This window comes from Callionymus lyra, chromosome 17 (assembly GCF_982586985.1).
Source record: "Callionymus lyra chromosome 17, fCalLyr1.hap1.1, whole genome shotgun sequence".
NCBI classification, from domain to species: Eukaryota; Metazoa; Chordata; class Actinopteri; order Syngnathiformes; family Callionymidae; genus Callionymus; species Callionymus lyra.
Genome location: NC_141834.1, coordinates 23,595,842 through 23,618,665, shown reverse-complemented (window position 1 = coordinate 23,618,665; position 22,824 = coordinate 23,595,842). Strand labels below are relative to the sequence as shown.

The window sequence follows — 22,824 nt, the reverse complement described above, 5'->3', positions numbered from 1 at the left end:
AGGACGTGTGTCTCCAGTCGTCAGGACGTGGATCTGTTCGTCACATATTGACGTCCTCCTGCTTTTGATATGAAACTTTCTGTGGCTGCAGCACTTTTCTCCGGATTCTCAGAGGCTTCTTCAAATAACTTGTCCTCAGATCTTACAAATCCATGATGGACTTTAGATCCATCTTCCCAGCATCTGACCCATGAACCCTCTGAGACTCTCACGCCGGCCTCCCAGTCAGCCGGGGCACGTGGCTCCGCTTGTATAAACGTCAATCAATACCGCAGCACTTGAATGGATCCGAGCGCCTTCGGGGGATTGAAGTGATCCTGGTTGAGATGGAAATGTATCGTTTCTGCTCTTTATGAGCCGCGAGTCACTTTATGATGGAGCTGTAGACTGATGAGCTGTGGTTTAATACTACTGACATGTGAGGAACCTACTGGTTCAATTCCCCATTTAAGATTTAGATCATCTAGTGGAGCTAATGGAGTATTGTACTTTAATGCAACAATTTTCAACTATAATCAAACAATTTTCTACTTTAATGCAACAATTTTCAACTATAATCAAACAATTTTCTACTTTAATGCAACAATTTTCAACTATAATCAAACAATTTTCAACTATAATCAGACAATTTTCAACTATAATCAAAGAATTTTCAACTATAATGCAACAATTTTCAACTATAATCAAACAATTTTCAACTATAATCAGACAATTTTCAACTATAATCAAAGAATTTTCAACTATAATCCAACAATTTTCAATTATAATCCAACAATTTTCAACTATAATCAAAGAATTTTCAACTATAATCAAACAATTTTCAACTATAATCCAACAATTTTCAACTATAATCAAACAATTTTCTACTTTAATCCAACAATTTTCAACTATAATCAAACAATTTTCAACTATAATCAAACAATTTTCAACTATAATCAAACAATTTTCAACTATAATCAAACAATTTTCAACTATAATCAAACAGTTTTCAACTATAATCAAACAATTTTCAACTATAATCCAACAATTTTCAACTATAATCCAACAATTTTCAACTATAATCAAACAATTTTCTACTTTAATCCAACAATTTTCAACTATAATCCAACAATTTTCAACTATAACCAAACAATTTTCAACTATAATCCAACAATTTTCAACTATAATCCAACAATTTTCAACTATAATCCAACAATTTTCAACTATAATCAAACAATTTTCTACTTTAATCCAACAGTTTTCAACTATAATCAAACAATTTTCAACTATAATCCAACAATTTTCAACTATAATCCAACAATTAATGGAATATTGTCTTTATTGACGGTCGCCACCATCAGGGTTCACGTCACTAGAACCCCAGAAGGTTCATCCCAGTGAAGAGTCTCCACACAAACCTCCGTCACTTTGTTGTCAAACCTTGTTTCCTTTAGTTCCAAAAGTCTCTCGCTTCAATGGAGATGTGACATAGTTTGAGGCTCATTCGTGTTCGCCTCAAACTTGCAGTTGTATTTCTGATCGAAACTAAATAAGACCAACATTAAACTTTAATGGTTAAAAACATCAGACGGACTGAAAAAAAAATCAAATCTGTGATCATTACTTGGACATTCAGAGATACAGCAACAGGTGCTTTAATTGCATGTATCGACACAGTTTGTGATGGATTGCGCAATCGAGAGGTGAGGCACTGCCTCCCCTGACCGCACCTCCATGAGTTCAGTGAAAAGGACAAAAACTTGGAGGTCTCGTGGATCAATGGATCCTCTGACGGTTCCTAACACAACATGTCGTCTCTTTCAGATCCCATCAAGACGGCTCAGGGCTCCCTCTCCCTCAAGGCCTACAGACTGACCCCCAAACTCATGGAGATCTGCAAAGAGAAGGACTTCACCCCTGAAGGGTGAGTACGTCCGGCAGAGACGCGCTGATCCAGCGCCACCTAGAGATGATGTCACATGCAGATCCTGCGCCATCCTCCTCCCCCTCCTCCCCCGGTGGATGTAAATACGGGTGCGTCCACGGGGGAGTCGTTCTGGAGCAGAGATGGAAGCTGATGATGATTTATCAGCTCGCTCGCGCCGTCAAACAAATGTACCATGTTTATGCTTCTCCTGACCCTGAGGCTTCACATAATTGCTTTTAAATTGCAGCTAAAAATGAATGTAATGAGCGGCCATTCCGGGGCAGTCCGAGCTCTTCACAGCACGCCAACATGCGGCACACACACACACACACACACACACACACACACACGCCGACACACCCACGAGCAACCGCCGCTCGAAGTCCCCGAGGTATTAAATCGCTTTCCCCTTAAAAAGCTCACATACTCGTGGCGAGTCTATTTGGCGAGCGCGGCGAAGCTAACCGCATCATTTCATTTCTCTTTCCTGTTGGTCCACCTGTTCGTGCGCCGCCAGCCTCTCCGTTATTGACCTCGCACGCCGGCCCCGAGTCAGGATCGCTCGGCTTTCTGCGGCTTTTCATTAGTCGCTATGATTTATCGCGGCGTCAGTCTGTTGCCATCAGTGTTTCCAATAAGCGGGTGATTGAACGAGCGCAGGAGAGACGACCGGACTCTGACCACGAGGATCTGAATATTTCCACGAAGCTTTGTTTCCCTTCGTTCATGAACGCACACAAATGAGCTGCAGGTCTTTCATGTGGTTTTTGATGTCGCACAGATGTGTGTGTGTGTGTGTGTGTGTGTCACGGCAGCTTGTTAAAGTGAAACACTCTGAGCCCTTTGAACTGCATCCATCCGAGAGTACATTAGTGCGTCTTCAGCCATACGTCCTCTGCCGTCCTCGCGTCTCACGCCCCCTTCGAGTGCCTGGTCTGCAAAGGTCAACATATGCAATATGTATTCAAAAAGTGATGGATAATTGTGCCAATATCAATCACCAGGCTCCCCGTGGACGGGTTTTAATCACGACACCCTCGTGTGACGCTTCTTCTGCTGCAGTGCTTTTGTTCGGACCACGTTACTTAAGGGTTTAGATTTTTACAAATGAGGCTCGGAAGGATCTCAGGTTAACTCGAGGTATTGAACTCAATCAGGAATGAGGCCAAAATGGAAAACACAGTTTTGGGCCAAGAAAGTAAATGAAAGTTTTGGGTACAATTAAAGAATCAGAGTTTGACCTGCATGTGTAGAAGTTAGTAGATCCACCAGTACACCTGACACACCCGTCGTAGGGAATAGTCGGGTGCGTCAAAGAGAATAGTCGGGTGCGTCAAAGTGAATATAATCAGGTGGGTCGTAGAGAATCGTCGGGTGCGTCGTAGAGAATAGTCGGGTGCGTCGTAGAGAATCGTCGGGTGCGTCGTAGAGAATAGTCGGGTGCGTCGTAGAGAATCGTCGGGTGCGTCGTAGAGAATAGTCGGGTGCGTCGTAGAGAATAGTCGGGTGCGTCGCAGAGAATAGTCAGGTGCGTCGCAGGGAATAGTCGGGTGCGTCGTAGAGAATAGTCAGGTGCGTCGTAGAGAATAGTCGGGTGCGTCGTAGAGAATAGTCAGGCGCGTCGTAGGGAATAGTCGGGCGCGTCGTAGAGAATAGTCAGGTGCGTCGTAGGGAATAGTCGGGTGCGTCGTAGGGAATAGTCGGGTGCGTCGTAGAGAATAGTCAGGTGCGTCGTAGGGAATAGTCGGGTGCGTCGTAGGGAATAGTCGGGTGCGTCGTAGGGAATAGTCGGGTGCGTCGTAGGGAATAGTCGGGTGCGTCGTAGGGAATAGTCGGGTGCGTCGTAGAGAATAGTCGGGTGCGTCGTAGAGAATCGTCGGGTGCGTCGTAGAGAATAGTCGGGTGCGTCGTAGAGAATAGTCGGGTGCGTCGCAGAGAATAGTCAGGTGCGTCGCAGGGAATAGTCGGGTGCGTCGTAGAGAATAGTCAGGTGCGTCGTAGAGAATAGTCGGGTGCGTCGTAGAGAATAGTCAGGCGCGTCGTAGGGAATAGTCGGGCGCGTCGTAGAGAATAGTCAGGTGCGTCGTAGGGAATAGTCGGGTGCGTCGTAGGGAATAGTCGGGTGCGTCGTAGAGAATAGTCAGGTGCGTCGTAGGGAATAGTCGGGTGCGTCGTAGGGAATAGTCGGGTGCGTCGTAGGGAATAGTCGGGTGCGTCGTAGGGAATAGTCGGGTGCGTCGTAGGGAATAGTCGGGTGCGTCATAGAGAATAGTCGGGTGCGTCGTAGGGAATAGTCAGGTGCGTCGTAGAGAATAGTCAGGTGCGTCGTAGGGAATAGTCGGGTGCGTCATAGAGAATAGTCGGGTGCGTCGCAGGGAATAGTCGGGTGCGTCGTAGGGAATAGTCGGGTGCGTCGTAGAGAATAGTCAGGTGCGTCGCAGGGAATAGTCGGGTGCGTCGTAGAGAATAGTCAGGTGCGTCGTAGAGAATAGTCGGGTGCGTCGTAGAGAATAGTCAGGCGCGTCGTAGGGAATAGTCGGGCGCGTCGTAGAGAATAGTCAGGTGCGTCGTAGGGAATAGTCGGGTGCGTCGTAGGGAATAGTCGGGTGCGTCGTAGAGAATAGTCAGGTGCGTCGTAGGGAATAGTCGGGTGCGTCGTAGGGAATAGTCGGGTGCGTCGTAGAGAATAGTCAGGTGCGTCGTAGGGAATAGTCGGGCACGTCGTAGGGAATAGTCAGGCGCGTCGTAGGGAATAGTCGGGTGCGTCGTAGGAATAGTCAGGCGCGTCGTAGGGAATAGTCGGGTGCGTCGTAGAGAATAGTCAGGCGCGTCGTAGGGAATAGTCAGGTGCGTCGTAGGGAATAGTCGGGTGCGTCGTAGAGAATAGTCTGGTGCGTCGTAGAGAATAGTCAGGCGCGTCGTAGGGAATAGTCGGGTGCGTCGTAGGGAATAGTCAGGCGCGTCGTAGGGAATAGTCGGGTGCGTCGTAGAGAATAGTCAGGCGCGTCGTAGGAATAGTCAGGCGCGTCGTAGGGAATAGTCGGGTGCGTCGTAGAGAATAGTCTGGTGCGTCGTAGAGAATAGTCAGGCGCGTCGTAGGGAATAGTCGGGTGCGTCGTAGGGAATAGTCAGGCGCGTCGTAGGGAATAGTCGGGTGCGTCGTAGAGAATAGTCAGGTGCGTCGTAGAGAATAGTCGGGTGCGTCGTAGAGAATAGTCGGGTGCGTCGTAGAGAATAGTCAGGCGCGTCGTAGGGAATAGTCGGGCGCGTCGTAGAGAATAGTCAGGCGCGTCGTAGGGAATAGTCGGGCGCGTCGTAGAGAATAGTCAGGCGCGTCGTAGAGAATAGTCAGGTGCGTCGTAGGGAATAGTCGGGTGCGTCGTAGGGAATAGTCGGGTGCGTCGTAGAGAATCGCAGGTGTGCGTCACCTCCTGCTTCTGGACAAGAGTGTATATAAATCCGATGTCGACACAAGTGAAAGTGTCAAATGTTTATATAAGTGTCAGAGTTTGGTGCATAAGGACGACACAGAAATGCTGCTGATCTAAAAACTGGTGTTTCCTCCTCTAGAACGTTTGCTTCTACTTCTCTTGCCAAGAAGTCTTGACTCCAGTCTCAGACAGTGTTGCTGTGTATCGTGGCTCGTGCTGGGGAAGCAAAATCAATATTTTCAGATTCATGCAGGGCATTAGGCAGCGTTCCATTTTGTTTCTCGAGAGAAGCTTCTCGCTGTGAGGAGGAATCTGAACAATCAGTCTGTCTTCGGATCGACGCGGCTAATGAAAAATGATGAGAGCGCGGCGAAGAATTAAACGTTATTCAAAACCAGAGACTTGAATGACTAATGATGGCACAAACTTTCACCTGGAAAGGGCAGTTTCTCTCCTGTGCTGTGTATTGTCACCGTGAAGGACCCGCTGACCTTTCTCCTCTCGTCTTGTTCCAGCTTGAAGAAGGCCAACATTGGCTTCGAGCACATGTTCGAGGAGGTGCCCATCGTCATCAAGAACTCCCACCTGATCAGCGTCCTGATGGGGGAGCTGGAAGACAAGTCCACCGTGTCCGACAAGCATGAGCTGCTTAACCTTTCCAGCAGGTCAGTCAAAATCTTTGAATGTTTTAACACCTCGATCCCTCCTGGCAGCTCTGGAGCCTCGTTGTTGTGTTCAGAGCTGAAGCTTCAGAGATGCTCCTCGAACAACCTGTTCAGTGTCTTTCTATATTTTCACTGTAGATAAATGTACTACTAGGGTTGTGTATCATCAAGAATCCATTGATACAACAAAGGGACAACTATATAGTGATAGTATAGTAACAAGTATATATGTGTAGTATTGTCCAGTACTTGACTCTGGTGTTGTGATAGTGTAGTAACAAGTATATATGTGTAGTATTGTCCAGTACTTGACTCTGGTGTTGTGATAGTGTAGTAACAAGTATATATGTGTAGTATTGTCCAGTACTTGACTCTGGTGTTGTGATAGTGTAGTAACAAGTATATATGTGTAGTATTGTCCAGTACTTGACTCTGGTGTTGTGATAGTGTAGTAACAAGTATATATGTGTAGTATTGTCCAGTACTTGACTCTGGTGTTGTGATAGTGTAGTAACAAGTATATATGTGTAGTATTGTCGAGTACTTGACTCTGGTGTTGTGATAGTGTAGTAACAAGTATATATGTGTAGTATTGTCCAGTACTTGACTCTGGTGTTGTGATAGTGTAGTAACAAGTATATATGTGTAGTATTGTCCAGTACTTGACTCTGATGTTGTGATTGTGTGGTAAGTAAGTAAGTAATATTTATTTATATAGCGCTTTTCGAGACCAGGGTCACAAAGCGCTTAAACAATCAAAACAATACTCAAAAAAGTACATACTTTAAAGATCAAATATATAATATATATATATATATATATATATATATATATAATGATAATATAATATAATGTAATATAATGATAATATATAATGATAGTGTAGTAACACGTATATATGTGTAGTATTGTCCAGTACTTGACTCTGGTGTTGTGATAGTGTAGTAACAAGTATATATGTGTAGTATTGTCCAGTACTTGACTCTGGTGTTGCGATAGTGTAGTAACAAGTATATATGTGTAGTATTGTCCAGTACTTGACTCTGGTGTTGTGATAGTGTAGTAACAAGTATATATGTGTAGTATTGTCCAGTACTTGACTCGGGTGTTGTGATAGTGTAGTAACAAGTATATATGTGTAGTATTGTCCAGTACTTGACTCTGGTGTTGTGATAGTGTAGTAACAAGTATATATGTGTAGTATTGTCCAGTACTTGACTCTGGTGTTGTAGTATTTACAGACCACATGACTCTTGACGAAGTCGTAACTGCTTTCATTGGTTTTCAAATACTATATATGTCCAAACATCAGCTTTAAAAGCTGCTGGACTCACTGTATCCTCTCGTCCTCAGTCATCATTCTTCCTTTAGCTATGGAGGACGTAGTGACTGCTGCCATCTACAGGCCGGAAGTTTAATTGCAAAACAAAAATGAACAACACAGTAAATGCTACATGTTGATTTTAAATAAAAACGTGTTACTTCATCTCACTCACAGTCACCTCAACACGATATTTTAAACTCTACTGCGCGACACTATCATGACACTGATGATCAAACCCTTCAAGTCGACGCCTCCTCGACGACACGTGCCGATCCGGAGGCTCCGAGCATTCATCGGCAAATCACTCGTAGATAAAGTGTTACAAGTGGAGCAACAGCTGTGGAGCCGCTGATCAAAAGGCTCCCGAGAGGCAGGTGCAGGAAATTAGCACAATAAGGACTGGAAAGGTTAATTTACACGTGTGTTTATGTGACGCCGATCCTCTGCTAGCCTCCTATAGCTGCCGTAAGTCAGGGATTCAATCACCGTCATCTTCTGGTGAGAGCTCTTGTGCTGAAGGGTCTCGCGTCTGCTCGTCGTGTAGATCCACCACATGTTCTTGTACGGCTGAAGGCACGCCTCAGATGATGGTTTTCTGCTTCCATTCGACATCAATTTACTAGATCCTCATCTGTCGTTCACAAATGTGACACCAATACTATGTTGTATACAAAGTTACATTGTCCAATGAAAGAAAAAAGGAAAAGATTTACTGTGTTGTAAACATTTACTGTGTTGTTCATTTTTGTGTTGGAATTAAAATTCCGGCCTGTAGATGGCAGCAGTCACTATGCCCTCCACAGCTAAAGGAAGAATGATGACTGAGGACGAGAGGATACAGTGAGTCCAGCAGCTTTTAAAGCTGATGTTTGGACGTATTTTGGTTTAAAAACAAATGAAAGCAGTGACGACTGAGGACGAGAGGATACAGTGAGTCCAGCAGCTTTTAAAGCTGATTTTTGGACATATTTTGTATTTGAAAACCAATGAAAGTAGTGACGACTGAGGACGAGAGGATACAGTGAGTCCAGCAGCTTTTAAAGCTGATTTTTGGACATATTTTGTATTTGAAAACCAATGAAAGTAGCTACGACTGAGGACGAGAGGATACAGTGAGTCCAGCAGCTTTTAAAGCTGATGTTTGGACATATTTTGTATTTGAAAACCAATGAAAGTTGTTACGACTGAGGACGAGAGGATACAGTGAGTCTAGCAGCTTTTAAAGCTGATGTTTGGACATATTTTGTATTTGAAAAGCAATGAAAGTAGTTACGACTGAGGACGAGAGGATACAGTGAGTCCAGCAGCTTTTAAAGCTGATGTTTGGACATGTTTTGTATTTGAAAACCAATGAAAGTAGTTACGACTGAGGACGAGAGGAGACAGTGAGTCCAGCAGCTTTTAAAGCTGATATTTGGACATATTTTGTATTTGAAAAGCAATGAAAGTTGTTACGACTGAGGACGAGAGGATACAGTGAGTCCAGCAGCTTTTAAAGCTGATGTTTGGACATGTTTTGTATTTGAAAACCAATGAAAGCAGTGACGACTGAGGACGAGAGGATACATATGAATATAAATGCTTCTGATAGTAGATGTGTGTATACAAGCGAGTGATTCTACAACCGAGTGAACACGAGGCACGTCTGACCTTATGACCTCCGTCACTAAACCAAGATGTCACTTTGAAGGCGAGCGACTCAAATCTGATGGATCTTTTTAACTTTTTACTCTCTGGAGTTTCTGCCGCCCGGTTGTGATGCTTGATCCTCATGGACGCCTGAGGTGGAAGTTTCTTCTGATCTCGACTCCTTCAAACCTCTGTTTTAAGAGCGAAGACTTGAACTTGAAAAGGTGTGATTGTCTGTGTTTGTTCAGCAGTTTCTCCAGCACTCACCTGGACAGGTGTTATTTGAGCGACGGCTCTGTGTTCCTCTTCTCTTTCTCTCTACAACACCACATACAGGTCAGACATGAGTACTGCACCATCATCACTGCTGTAGAGTAACACCTGCTCTAGATCCCGTCAACACCTCTTCAGAATCGTGTTCCTGACGTGAAACACACACGAGATGAACGTTATTGGCTCATCGGAGGTTCTGATGCGACTTCAGATTGTTTTTCTTGGTCCCAACATTGACTGGCAGCGTCTTCGCGCCTCGACCCTCCTCCTCCTCCTCCTTTCAACTCCTTCAAAAAACAACCTATAATGGCTTTTATTTAATGTTTTTCCTTCTGTCTCATTTTCCAATCTGCAGCCACATTTGTCAACGTCAGCCTCGTCCCGCGGCCCGAGAATGTGGTTTCACTCCAGCAAACTGGGTTATTCTTCCCGCAGATGATGATGTTGATGGCGGTGATGGATGGCAGATGCTCGCCCGCACACTGGCAATGTTCTAAAGTGGTCGCCGCTCGTTATTCAACGCAGCGAGTCCCTCGTAATGGTCCCTCCTTGGCCTTCGATCCGCAGGAAGGAGTGGTTCCTTAAATTCATTACACATTTGTCTCCATCTCGCCGCGGAACGTTGCTTTGTTCGGGTTTCATGCCGAGTTCAGTCCAGTTCGTGTCGGCCGCGCGAGGAGGAAAACTTCCAAGTTTTCGTAAATGATGCCACGATCGAGCCTCGTGTCCGGACCTTCCTCGTCACCTTCAGATGACCTCGTGGACATGTCCTGTCGTTTAATCAAACGTCTCCGGAGAAGTGTCTTCACTAGATGTGCTCCGGTTGGTCCTGGTATGGAAATGAGTCAATTTTCAAGCAGCTCATGAGCCTATGCTTCACCAGATATTTCCATTTCCTGCCTGTAATTGTCCTTAAAAACCCTGCAGTGGCGCAGAAGGTCAGTCAGGTGCAGAGTCCTGTCACACTTCTTCTCAGAGGAAATGTGTGAAAATACAGAAAGTTCTCAGACCCGTGTACGACCTGTAGACAAAGTTTGTTCCACACGACCTTGCTCAAGGACACCACGCTGGTCAGCATCATCGTGAAGATCTGGTTCCGAGACGTCCGAGCCGCAGATGGACCGGCGGTCTGCGGTCCAGGTTCTCCACGCCTCTTCTCCCACGTCTGAGGACAGTGTGAGCGGCGAAGGCTGCTCGCCAAAGCTCTACGTCTTCATTTGAAACGTTTCTAGCTGTAGACGGAGGCTCGTCACGACTGCTGCAGCAATCTGTCGTTTCAAAGCGTCCGCGGCGCTCAGAAGCCGTTTCTGAGACGAGATGGAAACCATCAGAAGCAGATGAAAACGTATCACATGACTCTGAAGTTTACTTTAGATGACAGACCAGACACTTGAGAGGTTGTTTCAGATACTTTTGGTGAGTATTTGTGATTCTTGTGAACCTGTCGCGACAACATAAGAAAGGATACGAAGACAAATATGACCAAGAAGTCACTTGGATGACGTTTGTTGTTAATGTGCATTTCTTTCAATTTTCCAAGAGAAAATGGTTTGATTTTCTTTCCAATCGTTCAAATGTCAAGAGCTGTGAGAACGGCATCAAGAACTGAGCCTCCGAGTGGACCTGGTCTGGTTCTGCTGCACCACACCCACCGCAGTCTTCTCACTTCATGACTAAACTCTCGAAGATCAGAAACTTTTTTTATGAATCCCGTCCGGCGTCGCTGCCAGACCGACGCGATGCCAGCGCTGATGGTGGCGTCTGTAAAGGGACAGGAAGTTGGCGTCCGTCACATATTTTCGCTTCATTTACTGTTTGATACAAAACAGTTTTTTGGAAGATTTAGAAAATGAAAAAGTCTTTGACTCTCGTCTGGTGTCTGCGTCTGCGTCGCCCTCACAGCAGTTCATGTCGTCAGAGATAAGAGTTACAAAACCAACCGTGGCTTTAAACCTCGCTGCCAAGGAGACTCTCGTCTGTGATGCTGCACTTCCATCTGGAGACAAAAGGTGGCGCCGAGATCTGGGACACTGGCGACGTCTCAAGGTTGAACTTTCCCGTCTGGCCCCCCGGGAGCAGCGGCAAGTACCTACGGGATTGTTTGGAGGCTCGCGGCTCAGGAGTTCTGGAACGACATGAAGGATGAGATCCTGCTCTGATGACAGGAGGAGATGTAGAAGTCCAGAGGGACTCGTGAGGCTTTTTGTGTCGAGAGGAGGAGTGAAGCTCGGAGGAGTGAAGCTCGGAGGAGTGAAGCTCGGAGGAGTGAAGCTCGGAGGAGTGAAGCTCGGAGGAGTGAAGCTCGGAGGAGTGAAGCTCGGAGGAGTGAAGCTCGGAGGTGTGAAGCTCGGAGGAGTGAAGCTCGGAGGTGTGAAGCTCGGAGGAGTGAAGCTCGGAGGAGTGAAGCTCGGAGGAGTGAAGCTCGGAGGAGTGAAGCTCGGAGGTGTGAAGCTCGGAGGAGTGAAGCTCGGAGGAGTGAAGCTCGGAGGAGTGAAGCTCGGAGGAGTGAAGCTCGGAGGTGTGAAGCTCGGAGGAGTGAAGCTCGGAGGAGCGAAGCTCGGAGGAGCGAAGCTGGGAGGAGCGAAGCTGGGAGGAGCGAAGCTGGGAGGAGCGAAGCTGGGAGGAGCGAAGCTGGGAGGAGCGAAGCTGGGAGGAGCGAAGCTGGGAGGAGCGAAGCTGGGAGGAGCGAAGCTGGGAGGAGCGAAGCTGGGAGGAGCGAAGCTGGGAGGAGCGAAGCTGGGAGGAGCGAAGCTGGGAGGAGCGAAGCTGGGAGGAGCGAAGCTGGGAGGAGCGAAGCTCGGAGGAGCGAAGCTCGGAGGAGCGAAGCTGGGAGGAGCGAAGCTGGGAGGAGCGAAGCTCGGAGGAGTGAAGCTGGGAGGAGCGAAGCTGGGAGGAGCGAAGCTGGGAGGAGCGAAGCTCGGAGGAGCGAAGCTGGGAGGAGCGAAGCTCGGAGGAGCGAAGCTGGGAGGAGCGAAGCTCGGAGGAGCGAAGCTGGGAGGAGCGAAGCTGGGAGGAGCGAAGCTCGGAGGTGCGAAGCTCGGAGGAGCGAAGCTCGGAGGAGCGAAGCTCGGAGGAGCGAAGCTCGGAGGAGACGGAGTGAAGCAACAGGTCAGAACCACTGACACCAGTGTTGAGTTAACAAGCGAGAGGATGGTCCTCGATCATCACAGATCATGGTGGACGAGGTGTTGTGATGCTCGCTGGTTAACTGTGTGAGGAGGAGGACGGAGACGCTAGAGTTTGAAGGATGAAGAGAGAGTTGATGATGAAGATGATGAAGATGATTCTCACACGTCGTCATTCAAACTTCATTTCGAGAGCAGAGAAGGCAAATGCGGTCATTAATTAAGAACACGTTCATTCATTTGTTCATTTGTTTTTAGCTTAAAAACCACATCAACGCTGAGCTTTTTTGAACCTATATTTATCACGACATGTGAGACATTACGATATGTATCACGATACATATGTGATTATAAGATATGTATCACGATACATATGTGATTATAAGATATGTATCACGATACATATGTGATTATAAGATATGTATCACGATACATATGTGATTATAAGATATGTATCACGATACGATATGTGATTATAAGATATGTATCACGATACGATATGTGATTATAAGATATGTATCACGATACATATCTTATAATCACATATGTATCACGATACGATATGTGATTATAAGATATGTATCACGATACATATGTGATTATAAGATATGTATCACGATACATATGTGATTATAAGATATGTATCACGATACATATGTGATTATAAGATATGTATCACGATACGATATGTGATTATAAGATATGTATCACGATACATATGTGATTATAAGATATGTATCACGATACATATGTGATTATAAGATATGTATCACGATACATATGTGATTATAAGATATGTATCACGATACATATGTGATTATAAGATATGTATCACGATACATATGTGATTATAAGATATGTATCACGATACATATGTGATTATAAGATATGTATCACGATACGATGTGTGATTATAAGATATGTATCACGATACGATGTGTGATTATAAGATATGTATCACGATACGATATGTGATTATAAGATATGTATCACGATACATATGTGATTATAAGATATGTATCACGATACATATGTGATTATAAGATATGTATCACGATACATATGTGATTATAAGATATGTATCACGATACGATATGTATCGCGACACATGTGTAATGATACATGTGTGACGGTACGATATGTACAAACCCTGTGAATATTTTCATGTTAATTGTAAGTAAAACTATTACAATTATCGTTAACATCGATGCAGTATCGTGTAAACTAATATTAAGATATTTACATCAGTATCAATATATATTCCTGCACCTGAAGTAAATATGATCAACAAATACTCAACCATAACTGAGGTTCTACGACCCTGAAGTCTCTGTTCTGCCACCAAAGGGAACCAGAAACGAACCTGTTGAATCTGGTTTGTTTCAGTGACTGAGGAGGACGTGAGGTCCATGTGAACGAGGTCACGTGATCGAGGTCACGTGATCGAGGTCACGTGATCGAGGTCACGTGATCCAAGTGCTCAGCAGACGCTCACTCACCAGCGTTGACACTTTTGTTCTCCTCAAGAGATCCACAAGCTTTTCTCAATCTGCTCTCATTGGATTAACGATCCCCGGGCGTCGCTGACGCAGATGTTTATCCACGTGGTTCTGATGGTTGTCGCTGCATTAAAGTGGTGCTGGAGGATGAGGTCACCAGAGGTCACCAGAGGTCACCTCCACACCTGCAGGGTTCATCATGTTTAAACCTCTGTCTGCAGCAACCACCTGGAGAAGAGCCTTCAGCTGCTGATGGACCGCGTGGACGACATGAGTCAAGACATCGTCAAGTACAACACCTACAGTCGTAACATGAGCAAGCAGCAGCAGCAGAAGCACCAGGTGAGTCTGGAGCTCCAGGTACAGCCGTTAAAACACGCCTCTCCGCGGGGGGTCTGGCTCAGCGGGGGTCTGAGAAGAGAAGACTCGCTGCCAGACTCTCAGCAGGATCACAGCAGGTAGTGTTTCCTGATCCATAATCACAGCGAGCAGATGCTGGAACCACGAGCATCACATCCTGGAACCTTCTTCACCCACTGATGATGATGATGATGATGATGATGAAGATGTGTTCACTGCTACTCGTGCTCTTTAGAGCTGATTCTGGTTTATTGACCAACTTCTTCATCACATGTTCATTCATCCAACCATCACATGTTCATCACATGTTCATCACATGTTCATCACATTTTCATCCAACCATCCCATGTTCATCACATTTTCATCCAACCATCACATGTTCATCACATGTTCATCACATGTTCATCACATGTTCATCACATTTTCATCCAACCATCACATGTTCATCACATGTTCATCACATTTTCATCCAACCATCACATGTTCATCACATGTTCATCACATTTTCATCCAACCATCACATGTTCATCACATGTTCATCACATGTTCATCACATGTTCATCACATTTTCATCCAACCATCACATGTTCATCACATGTTCATCACATGTTCATCTAACCATCACATGTTCATCACATTTTCATCCAACCATCACATTTTCATCCAACCATCACATGTTCATCCAACCATCACATGTTCATCACATGTTCATCTAACCATCACATGTTCATCACATGTTCATCACATGTTCATCTAACCATCACATGTCCAACCAAGGTTGTCCATCAAACTTCTCATCTGTCAAGAGTTTGATTTACTGCTGATGTTTGTTTCCTTATATGTAGTATTTTATCTTCATATAAACTTTAATCATTTTAATGTAATTATTCTAGAAACCACTGGTTCATCATATTTACATCTTTTTAAATCCAACTACAATTTCAATCGTCAATAAATTGCACATTTATTTATATCTTTTACAAATTAAATTTCCCTCCAGATTAAATGAATTGAAAGAGTGAGTTCAGACTCCAGTGTGTGTGTGTGTGTGTGTGTGTGTGTGTGTGTGTGTGTGTGTGTGTGTGTGTGTGTGTGTGTGTGTGTGTGTGTGTGTGTGTGTGTGTGTGTGTGTGTGTGTGTGTGTGTGTGTGTGTGTGTGTGTGTGTGTGTGTGTGTGTGTGTGTGTGTCACCAGAAGGACGAGCACACAATAATAAAACAGCCTCGGACACAAAGAGCTACATTTGTTGACTGTTGTCAACCTTCACGTGTGATTCTCTCATCATGGCTCAGATCCTCAGACTTAGATGCTGCTGCTGCTGCTGCTGCTGCTGCTGCTGCCTCCTCGACCCTGAAGCACTTCAATCTCTTCTAGACCTCTCTCTTTCTCTCATCCCTCTGTTCTCTCTTTCTCTCATCCCTCTGTTCTCTCTTTCTCTCATCCCTCTGTTCTCTCTTTCTCTCATCCCTCTGTTCTCTCTTTCTCTCATCCCTCTGTTCTCTCTTTCTCTCATCCCTCTGTTCTCTCTTTCTCTCATCCCTCTGTTCTCTCTTTCTCTCATCCCTCTGTTCTCTCTTTCTCTCATCCCTCTGTTCTCTCTTTCTCTCATCCCTCTGTTCTCTCTTTCTCTCATCCCTCTGTTCTCTCTTTCTCTCATCCCTCTGTTCTCTCTTTCTCTCATCCCTCTGTTCTCTTTCTCTCATCCCTCTGTTCTCTCTTTCTCTCATCCCTCTGTTCTCTCTTTCTCTCATCCCTCTGTTCTCTCTTTCTCTCATCCCTCTGTTCTCTCTTTCTCTCATCCCTCTGTTCTCTCTTTCTCTCATCCCTCTGTTCTCTCTTTCTCTCATCCCTCTGTTCTCTCTTTCTCTCATCCCTCTGTTCTCTCTTTCTCTCATCCTTCTGTTCTCTCTTTCTCTCATCCCTCTGTTCTCTCTTTCTCTCATCCCTCTGTTCTCTCTTTCTCTCATCCCTCTGTTCTCTCTTTCTCTCATCCCTCTGTTCTCTCTTTCTCTCATCCCTCTGTTCACTCTTTCTCTCATCCCTCTGTTCACTCTTTCTCTCATCCCTCTGTTCTCTCTTTCTCTCATCCCTCTGTTCACTCTTTTCTCTCATCCCTCTGTTCTCTTTTCTCTTATCCCTCTTTTCACTCTTCCACTCTTTCATCTCATCCCTCTGTTCACTCTTTCTCTCATCCCTCTGTTCACTCCTTTCTCTTATCCCTCTGTTTACTCTTTTCTCTCATCCCTCTGTTCACTCTTTTCTCTCATCCTCTGTTTACTCTTTTCTCTCATCCCTCTGTTCACTCTTTTCTCTCATCCTCTGTTCACTCTTTTCTCTCATCCCTCTGTTCACTCTTTTCTCTCATCCCTCTGTTCACTCTTCTTCACTTTTCTCTTTCATATCTACTCTTTAAATGGTCAGTTTTATCCTCAGTTTTTATCTTTTTACCTCATTTTCAACCCTTAGTTTCTCTTTCTTTCTCTTCTCTCCGTCTCTTTTGCAAACCTGTCTTCTATCTTTTTGTCTGGTTTCTACTTCCCTCTTTTTCTTTTTCTTCCTTCCTTTGTTTACACTCGTATATCATACCTCATTTTCCCATCACTCTTTCTGTTTTCTTTTCTTTTTCCATGTTTTATATTTCTCGTCTTTCTCTATTTATTCCTTCTCTTCCTCACCATCACTCCACCTGTCCTTGTCCTCCACTCTTCCTGCACAACCATCTATTTTTTACTTCATCAAATGTTCATTTCCGTCCATCGCTCTGTGTTTTCTCTCTTCCTCTCTTCCTCTCGTCCATCATTTCTTTCTCCTGACATTCGTTCCTGAGTCGCTTCAGTCCAGCCTGGTGTCGTCGACTCTCACGACAGCAGGTGAATATTGAACGACTCTGGGTCTGTGACTCGCACGACTCACTGTTGCGTCGACTCACGGCTCCTCAGCAGAAGGTTGTCGGTTCAGATCCTTCACCTCGTCACTGTCGGACCTGAAGTCACCGTCGATCAGGACTTGGTTGCGTCTCGATCCGTGCAGAAGCTCATGATCTGCGAGCGTCGCTGCAGCCTCAGACGAACACGTGACGCCGTCGTAACAGTGTCTGTACTTCCTGTCGTCCTAACGGAGCGACTGAAGATCGAACCTCGAGCCGCTGACCTCACGAATGAACGTAGTAATCATCGTAGAACGTGAGAAGAAGCCTCAGGCGTCGAGATCCGTTTCTCATCTCCGGCTCCGGGTTTCCTCGTGACCCTGCTGGTCCGTTGACCCCGAACCCCTCGACCTCGTGCGCCGAGGTCGTCACTGACACGATGAAGCTTCTGCACAAGAGAAGCAGGAAGTGAATCATGTGGTTCTGGATGATAGTCACCAAACGTTGTTAAAATGTGTCTTCGATGGATCTTTTCTAGAGTTAAATATATAAAATCATTTTCTAATTTACAATTAGAGTTTATTTGTATGTTGCAATTAAACTCCCGGCCTCTAGATGGCAGCAGTGATTTCGTCCTCTGCAGTTAAAGGAAGAATGACTGAGGACGAGAGGATACAGTGAGTCCAGCAGCTTTTAAAGCTGATGTTTGGACATATTTTGGTTTGAAATGATATGAAATTCGTTAAGACTTCGTCAAGAGTCATGTGGTCTGTAAATACTACAACACCAGAGTCAAGTACTGGACAATACTACACATATATACTTGTTACTACACTATCACAACACCAGAGTCAAGTACTGGACAATACTACACATATATACTTGTTACTACACTATCACAACACCAGAGTCAAGTACTGGACAATACTACACATATATACTTGTTACTACACTATCACAACACCAGAGTCAAGTACTGGACAATACTACACATATATACTTGTTACTACACTATCACAACACCAGAGTCAAGTACTGGACAATACTACACATATATACTTGTTACTACACTATCATAACATTAGAGTCAAGTACTCAACAATACTACACATAAATACTTGTAACTACTCTTTCATGGCTCAGGGAACGTCTGCTCGTCGTCGGCTCTAATTGAACTTAATGAGTCATTAGTTCAGTCATGTGATCATAAATATATATATATATATATATATATATATCTAAGTTCACGCTCGGCTGCTCAACCTCATCGATTCACAGAACTCGAGGCAGGAAAAGCGAGACATCAGGAGGACAAGAGAATAATGTTCTGTTAATGGCTTCGGTGTAAATGAGCCTCATGATGATCCGATGACTCGGCAACATTCTCGTCCTCGTTACTCATGAGGCGTGTGATCATCGTACTGAGAGGTCGAAGGTAGAAGCTTCAGTGAACACGTGACCTCGCACGACCTCACGGAACATTCTCTCTCACGAGCTCTCAACGTCGTCCACGCTCGTGTCACTGAAGCTAGGTTAGCAACATGATGCTAACACATCAACAGAATAATAAGCTGCGTTAGCAACATGATGCTAACACATCAACAGAATAATAAGCTGTGTTAGCAACATGATGCTAACACATCAACAGAATAATAAGCTATGTTAACAACATGATGCTAACACATCAACAGAATGATAAGCTACTTTAGCAACATGATGCTAACACATCAACAGAATGATAAGCTACGTTAGCAACATGATGCTAACACATCAACAGAATAATAAGCTACGTTAACAACATGATGCTAACACATCAACAGAATAATAAGCTACGTTAACAACATGATGCTAACACATCAACAGAATGATAAGCTACGTTAGCAACATGATGCTAACACATCAACAGAATGATAAGCTATGTTAGCAACATGATGCTAACACATCAACAGAATGATAAGCTACGTTAACAACATGATGCTAACACATCAACAGAATAATAAGCTATGTTAGCAACATGATGCTAACACATCAACAGAATGATAAGCTACGTTAGCAACATGATGCTAACACATCAACAGAATAACAAGCTACGTTAGCAACATGATGCTAACACATCAACAGAATAATAAGCTATGTTAGCAACATGATGCTAACACATCAACAGAATGATAAGCTACGTTAACAACATGATGCTAACACATCAACAGAATAATAAGCTACGTTAACAACATGATGCTAACACATCAACAGAATAATAAGCTACGTTAGCAACATGATGCTAACACATCAACAGAATAATAAGCTACGTTAACAACATGATGCTAACACATCAACAGAATGATAAGCTACGTTAACAACATGATGCTAACACATCAACAGAATAATAAGCTACGTTAACAACATGATGCTAACACATCAACAGAATAATAAGCTACGTTAACAACATGATGCTAACACATCAACAGAATAACAAGCTATGTTAACAACATGATGCTAACACATCAACAGAATAATAAGCTACGTTAACAACATGATGCTAACACATCAACAGAATAACAAGCTACGTTAACAACATGATGCTAACACATCAACAGAATAATAAGCTACGTTAGCAACATGATGCTAACACATCAACAGAATAATAAGCTACGTTAACAACATGATGCTAACACATCAACAGAATAATAAGCTACGTTAGCAACATGATGCTAACACATCAACAGAATAATAATATTCACATCATTTCAATACTTTAATCGTGACAGTTTTAATACTGAGCGACCATTGAACCTTCAGCCAATCATATGACGCGCAGACGATCACGTGACTGACTGATCCAGTATCTCTGAGCTCTATTGGTTTAGTCTGGAGACTCTATTGTACCCATATTTGTATGGAATTTAAAAGACTGTGAATGAATTATCTCTTCATCATCTTCATCTTCATCATCGTCATCATCTTCATCATCATCTTCAACCTCTCCTTCATCATCATCATCATCATCTTCAACCTCTCCTTCATCATCATCCTCATCATCTTCAACCTCTCCTTCATCATCATCCTCATCTTGACCAGTGAACAAGACTCTGCAGATGTACGTCTCTGACATCACTTCCTGTCCTCAGTACCAGCAGAGGCGTCAGCAGGAAAACACTCAGAGACAGAGTCGAGGTGAAGCTCCTCTGCCGGAGGAGGACGTCAGCAAGATGTTCAAACCTCCTCAACCTCCACCGCGCATGGACACACTCCTCATCGCAGGTACACACTCTCACACACACTCACACTCCTCATCGCAGGTACACACTCACACACACACTCACACTCACACACACTCCTCATCGCAGGTACACACTCTCACACACACACTCACACACACTCCTCATCGCAGGTACACACTCACACACACACTCACACTCACACACACTCCTCATCGCAGGTACACACTCTCACACACACACTCACACTCACACACACTCCTCATCGCTGGTACACACTCACACACACACACACACACACACTCCTCATCGCAGGTACACACTCTCACACACACACTCACACTCACACACACTCCTCATCGCTGGTACACACTCTCACACACACACTCACACTCACACACACTCCTCATCGCTGGTACACACTCACACACACACACACACACACACACACACACACACACACACACACACTCCTCATCGCAGGTACACACTCTCACACACACACTCACACTCACACACACTCCTCATCGCAGGTACACACTCTCACACACACACTCACACTCACACACACTCCTCATCGCTGGTACACACTCACACACACACACACACACACACACACACACTCCTCATCGCAGGTACACACTCACACACACACACACACACACACACACACACACACACACACACACACACTCCTCATCGCTGGTACACACTCTCACACACACACTCCTCATCGCTGGTACACACTCTCACACACACACTCACACACACACACACACTCACACACACTCACACACACTCACACACACTAACACACACACACACTCACACACACTCACACTCACACTCACTCACTCACTCACTCACTCACTCACTCACTCACTCACTCACTCACTCACTCACTCACTCACTCACTCACTCACTCACTCACAGGTTCATTGTCTCAAGTTTATCTGCAGTGTTGTTTTGACCTTTGACCCCACTGACCTGTGTGTGTGTGTCCACAGGTCAGATCAACAACTACTGTCAGAACGTGAAGGAGTTCACGTCTCAGAACCTGGGGAAGTTGTTCATGGCTGAGTCTCTTCAAGGTCACAACTAGAGGAAGGACCCGTGACTCATGTGACTCATGTGACTCATGTGACTCATGTGACTCATGTGACTCATGTGACTCATGTGACTCATGTGACTCATGTGACTCATGTGACTCATGTGACTCACAGTGACTCACAGTGACTCACAGCGACTCATGTGACTCATGTGACTCATGTGACTCACAGCGACTCATGTGACTCATGTGACTCATGTGACTCACAGCGACTCCTCTGACTCGCACCTGCGGAGACGAAGCAACTGAATCGATTGTTTTATGTTCTTTTCAATAAATCTTTCCTCGACTCGAGTCTCGAATCTGATTCGTTTGATTTGAAAGAAAGTGAAACAGTTTTTAACGTCATTCGAGCGACTCGTCAGAACCGATGGCTCGTGACTCGACAGAAACTGAATCAATGACTCTTTTAATTAAACAACACAATAATGTCAGTTAAACCAACTAGTTATACTGGATTAAAGTCTCGGAACAAGTTCTGGTCGATTTAACTTTAAAACTTTAAATCACCTTCGAGTCTTTAGTCCAAAGAAACGAATACATTTACATGGATAATAATTAATTAATTGGCCTTTAATTAACTATGAAACACTAGTTTGAATCATTAACTGAAGTCACTTCTTGTCATTAATGTTCTTTACTGAGTAAGAAGCTCTTAAGTTGATTAAACAAAATTACGAAAAATTGTAGAAGCAACTGAACTTTTTCTAGGATTCATTGAAAGAAACGACGAGTTAAGAAATAGAATGAAGATGATTTACGTTTAAATCATGGAAGGAACTATTAATTATTCAGGAAGTAACGACTTTGATCATCTTTAACTTCTGGGAAAACTTGACAACTTATCTTAAGATAATCTTCACCTCAAACCTCTGATCCATTTGAAGAATCCCAACAAATCAATCAATGCAAGAGTGACATGTGACAGTTTCTTACGTCGTCGAGAGGAAGTGATGAAGACGAGGAGGAGGAGGAGGAGGAGGAGGAGGAGGACGAGGACGAGGACGAGGACGAGGAGGAGGAGGAGGAGGAGAAGAGAAGGAGGACGAGGAGGAGGAGGAGGAGGAGGACGAGGAGGAGGAGGAGGAGGAGAAGAGAAGGAGGAAGAGGAGGAGGAGGAGGAGGAGGAGGCGCAGGAGGAGGACGAGGAGGAGGAGGACGAGGACCAGCTGTTTCCAAGTCACTCAGTCGTGCCCCAGGATTGGTGGCTGACCTTTGCTTCCTCAGCCCTCATTGGCTAGAAATCATCCACATCTTCTGTTCTCTGATCGACTTTGAACTTCTTTTATTTGACGTTATTGAACGATCTGAGGCTCAAATCAAACTTATCTTAACTTTCTCAGCTCTTTAAGGATCAGAATCATATACTTTATGTTATGAAACCACAATATTGAGATGTTCAAACAGCATATACACATCTGAA

At 44.5% G+C, this 22,824-nt stretch overlaps 1 protein-coding gene across 1 annotated transcript in view; it reads left to right on the top strand.

Moving 5' to 3' along the window:
* Nucleotides 1–21,695, top strand: part of LOC148063048 (eukaryotic translation initiation factor 3 subunit H) — a 46,486-nt gene extending 24,791 nt beyond the window's left edge. The window contains exons 4-9 of the mRNA XM_087778759.1: nt 1,804–1,903; nt 5,853–6,002; nt 14,074–14,194; nt 20,204–20,336; nt 21,301–21,414; nt 21,534–21,695. Coding sequence (XP_087634885.1) covers nt 1,804–1,903; nt 5,853–6,002; nt 14,074–14,194; nt 20,204–20,336; nt 21,301–21,395 — 599 coding nt within the window. The 3' untranslated portion in view covers nt 21,396–21,414; nt 21,534–21,695. The remainder of the gene's footprint in view (nt 1–1,803; nt 1,904–5,852; nt 6,003–14,073; nt 14,195–20,203; nt 20,337–21,300; nt 21,415–21,533) is intronic.
* Nucleotides 21,696–22,824: the final 1,129 nt, after the last annotated feature.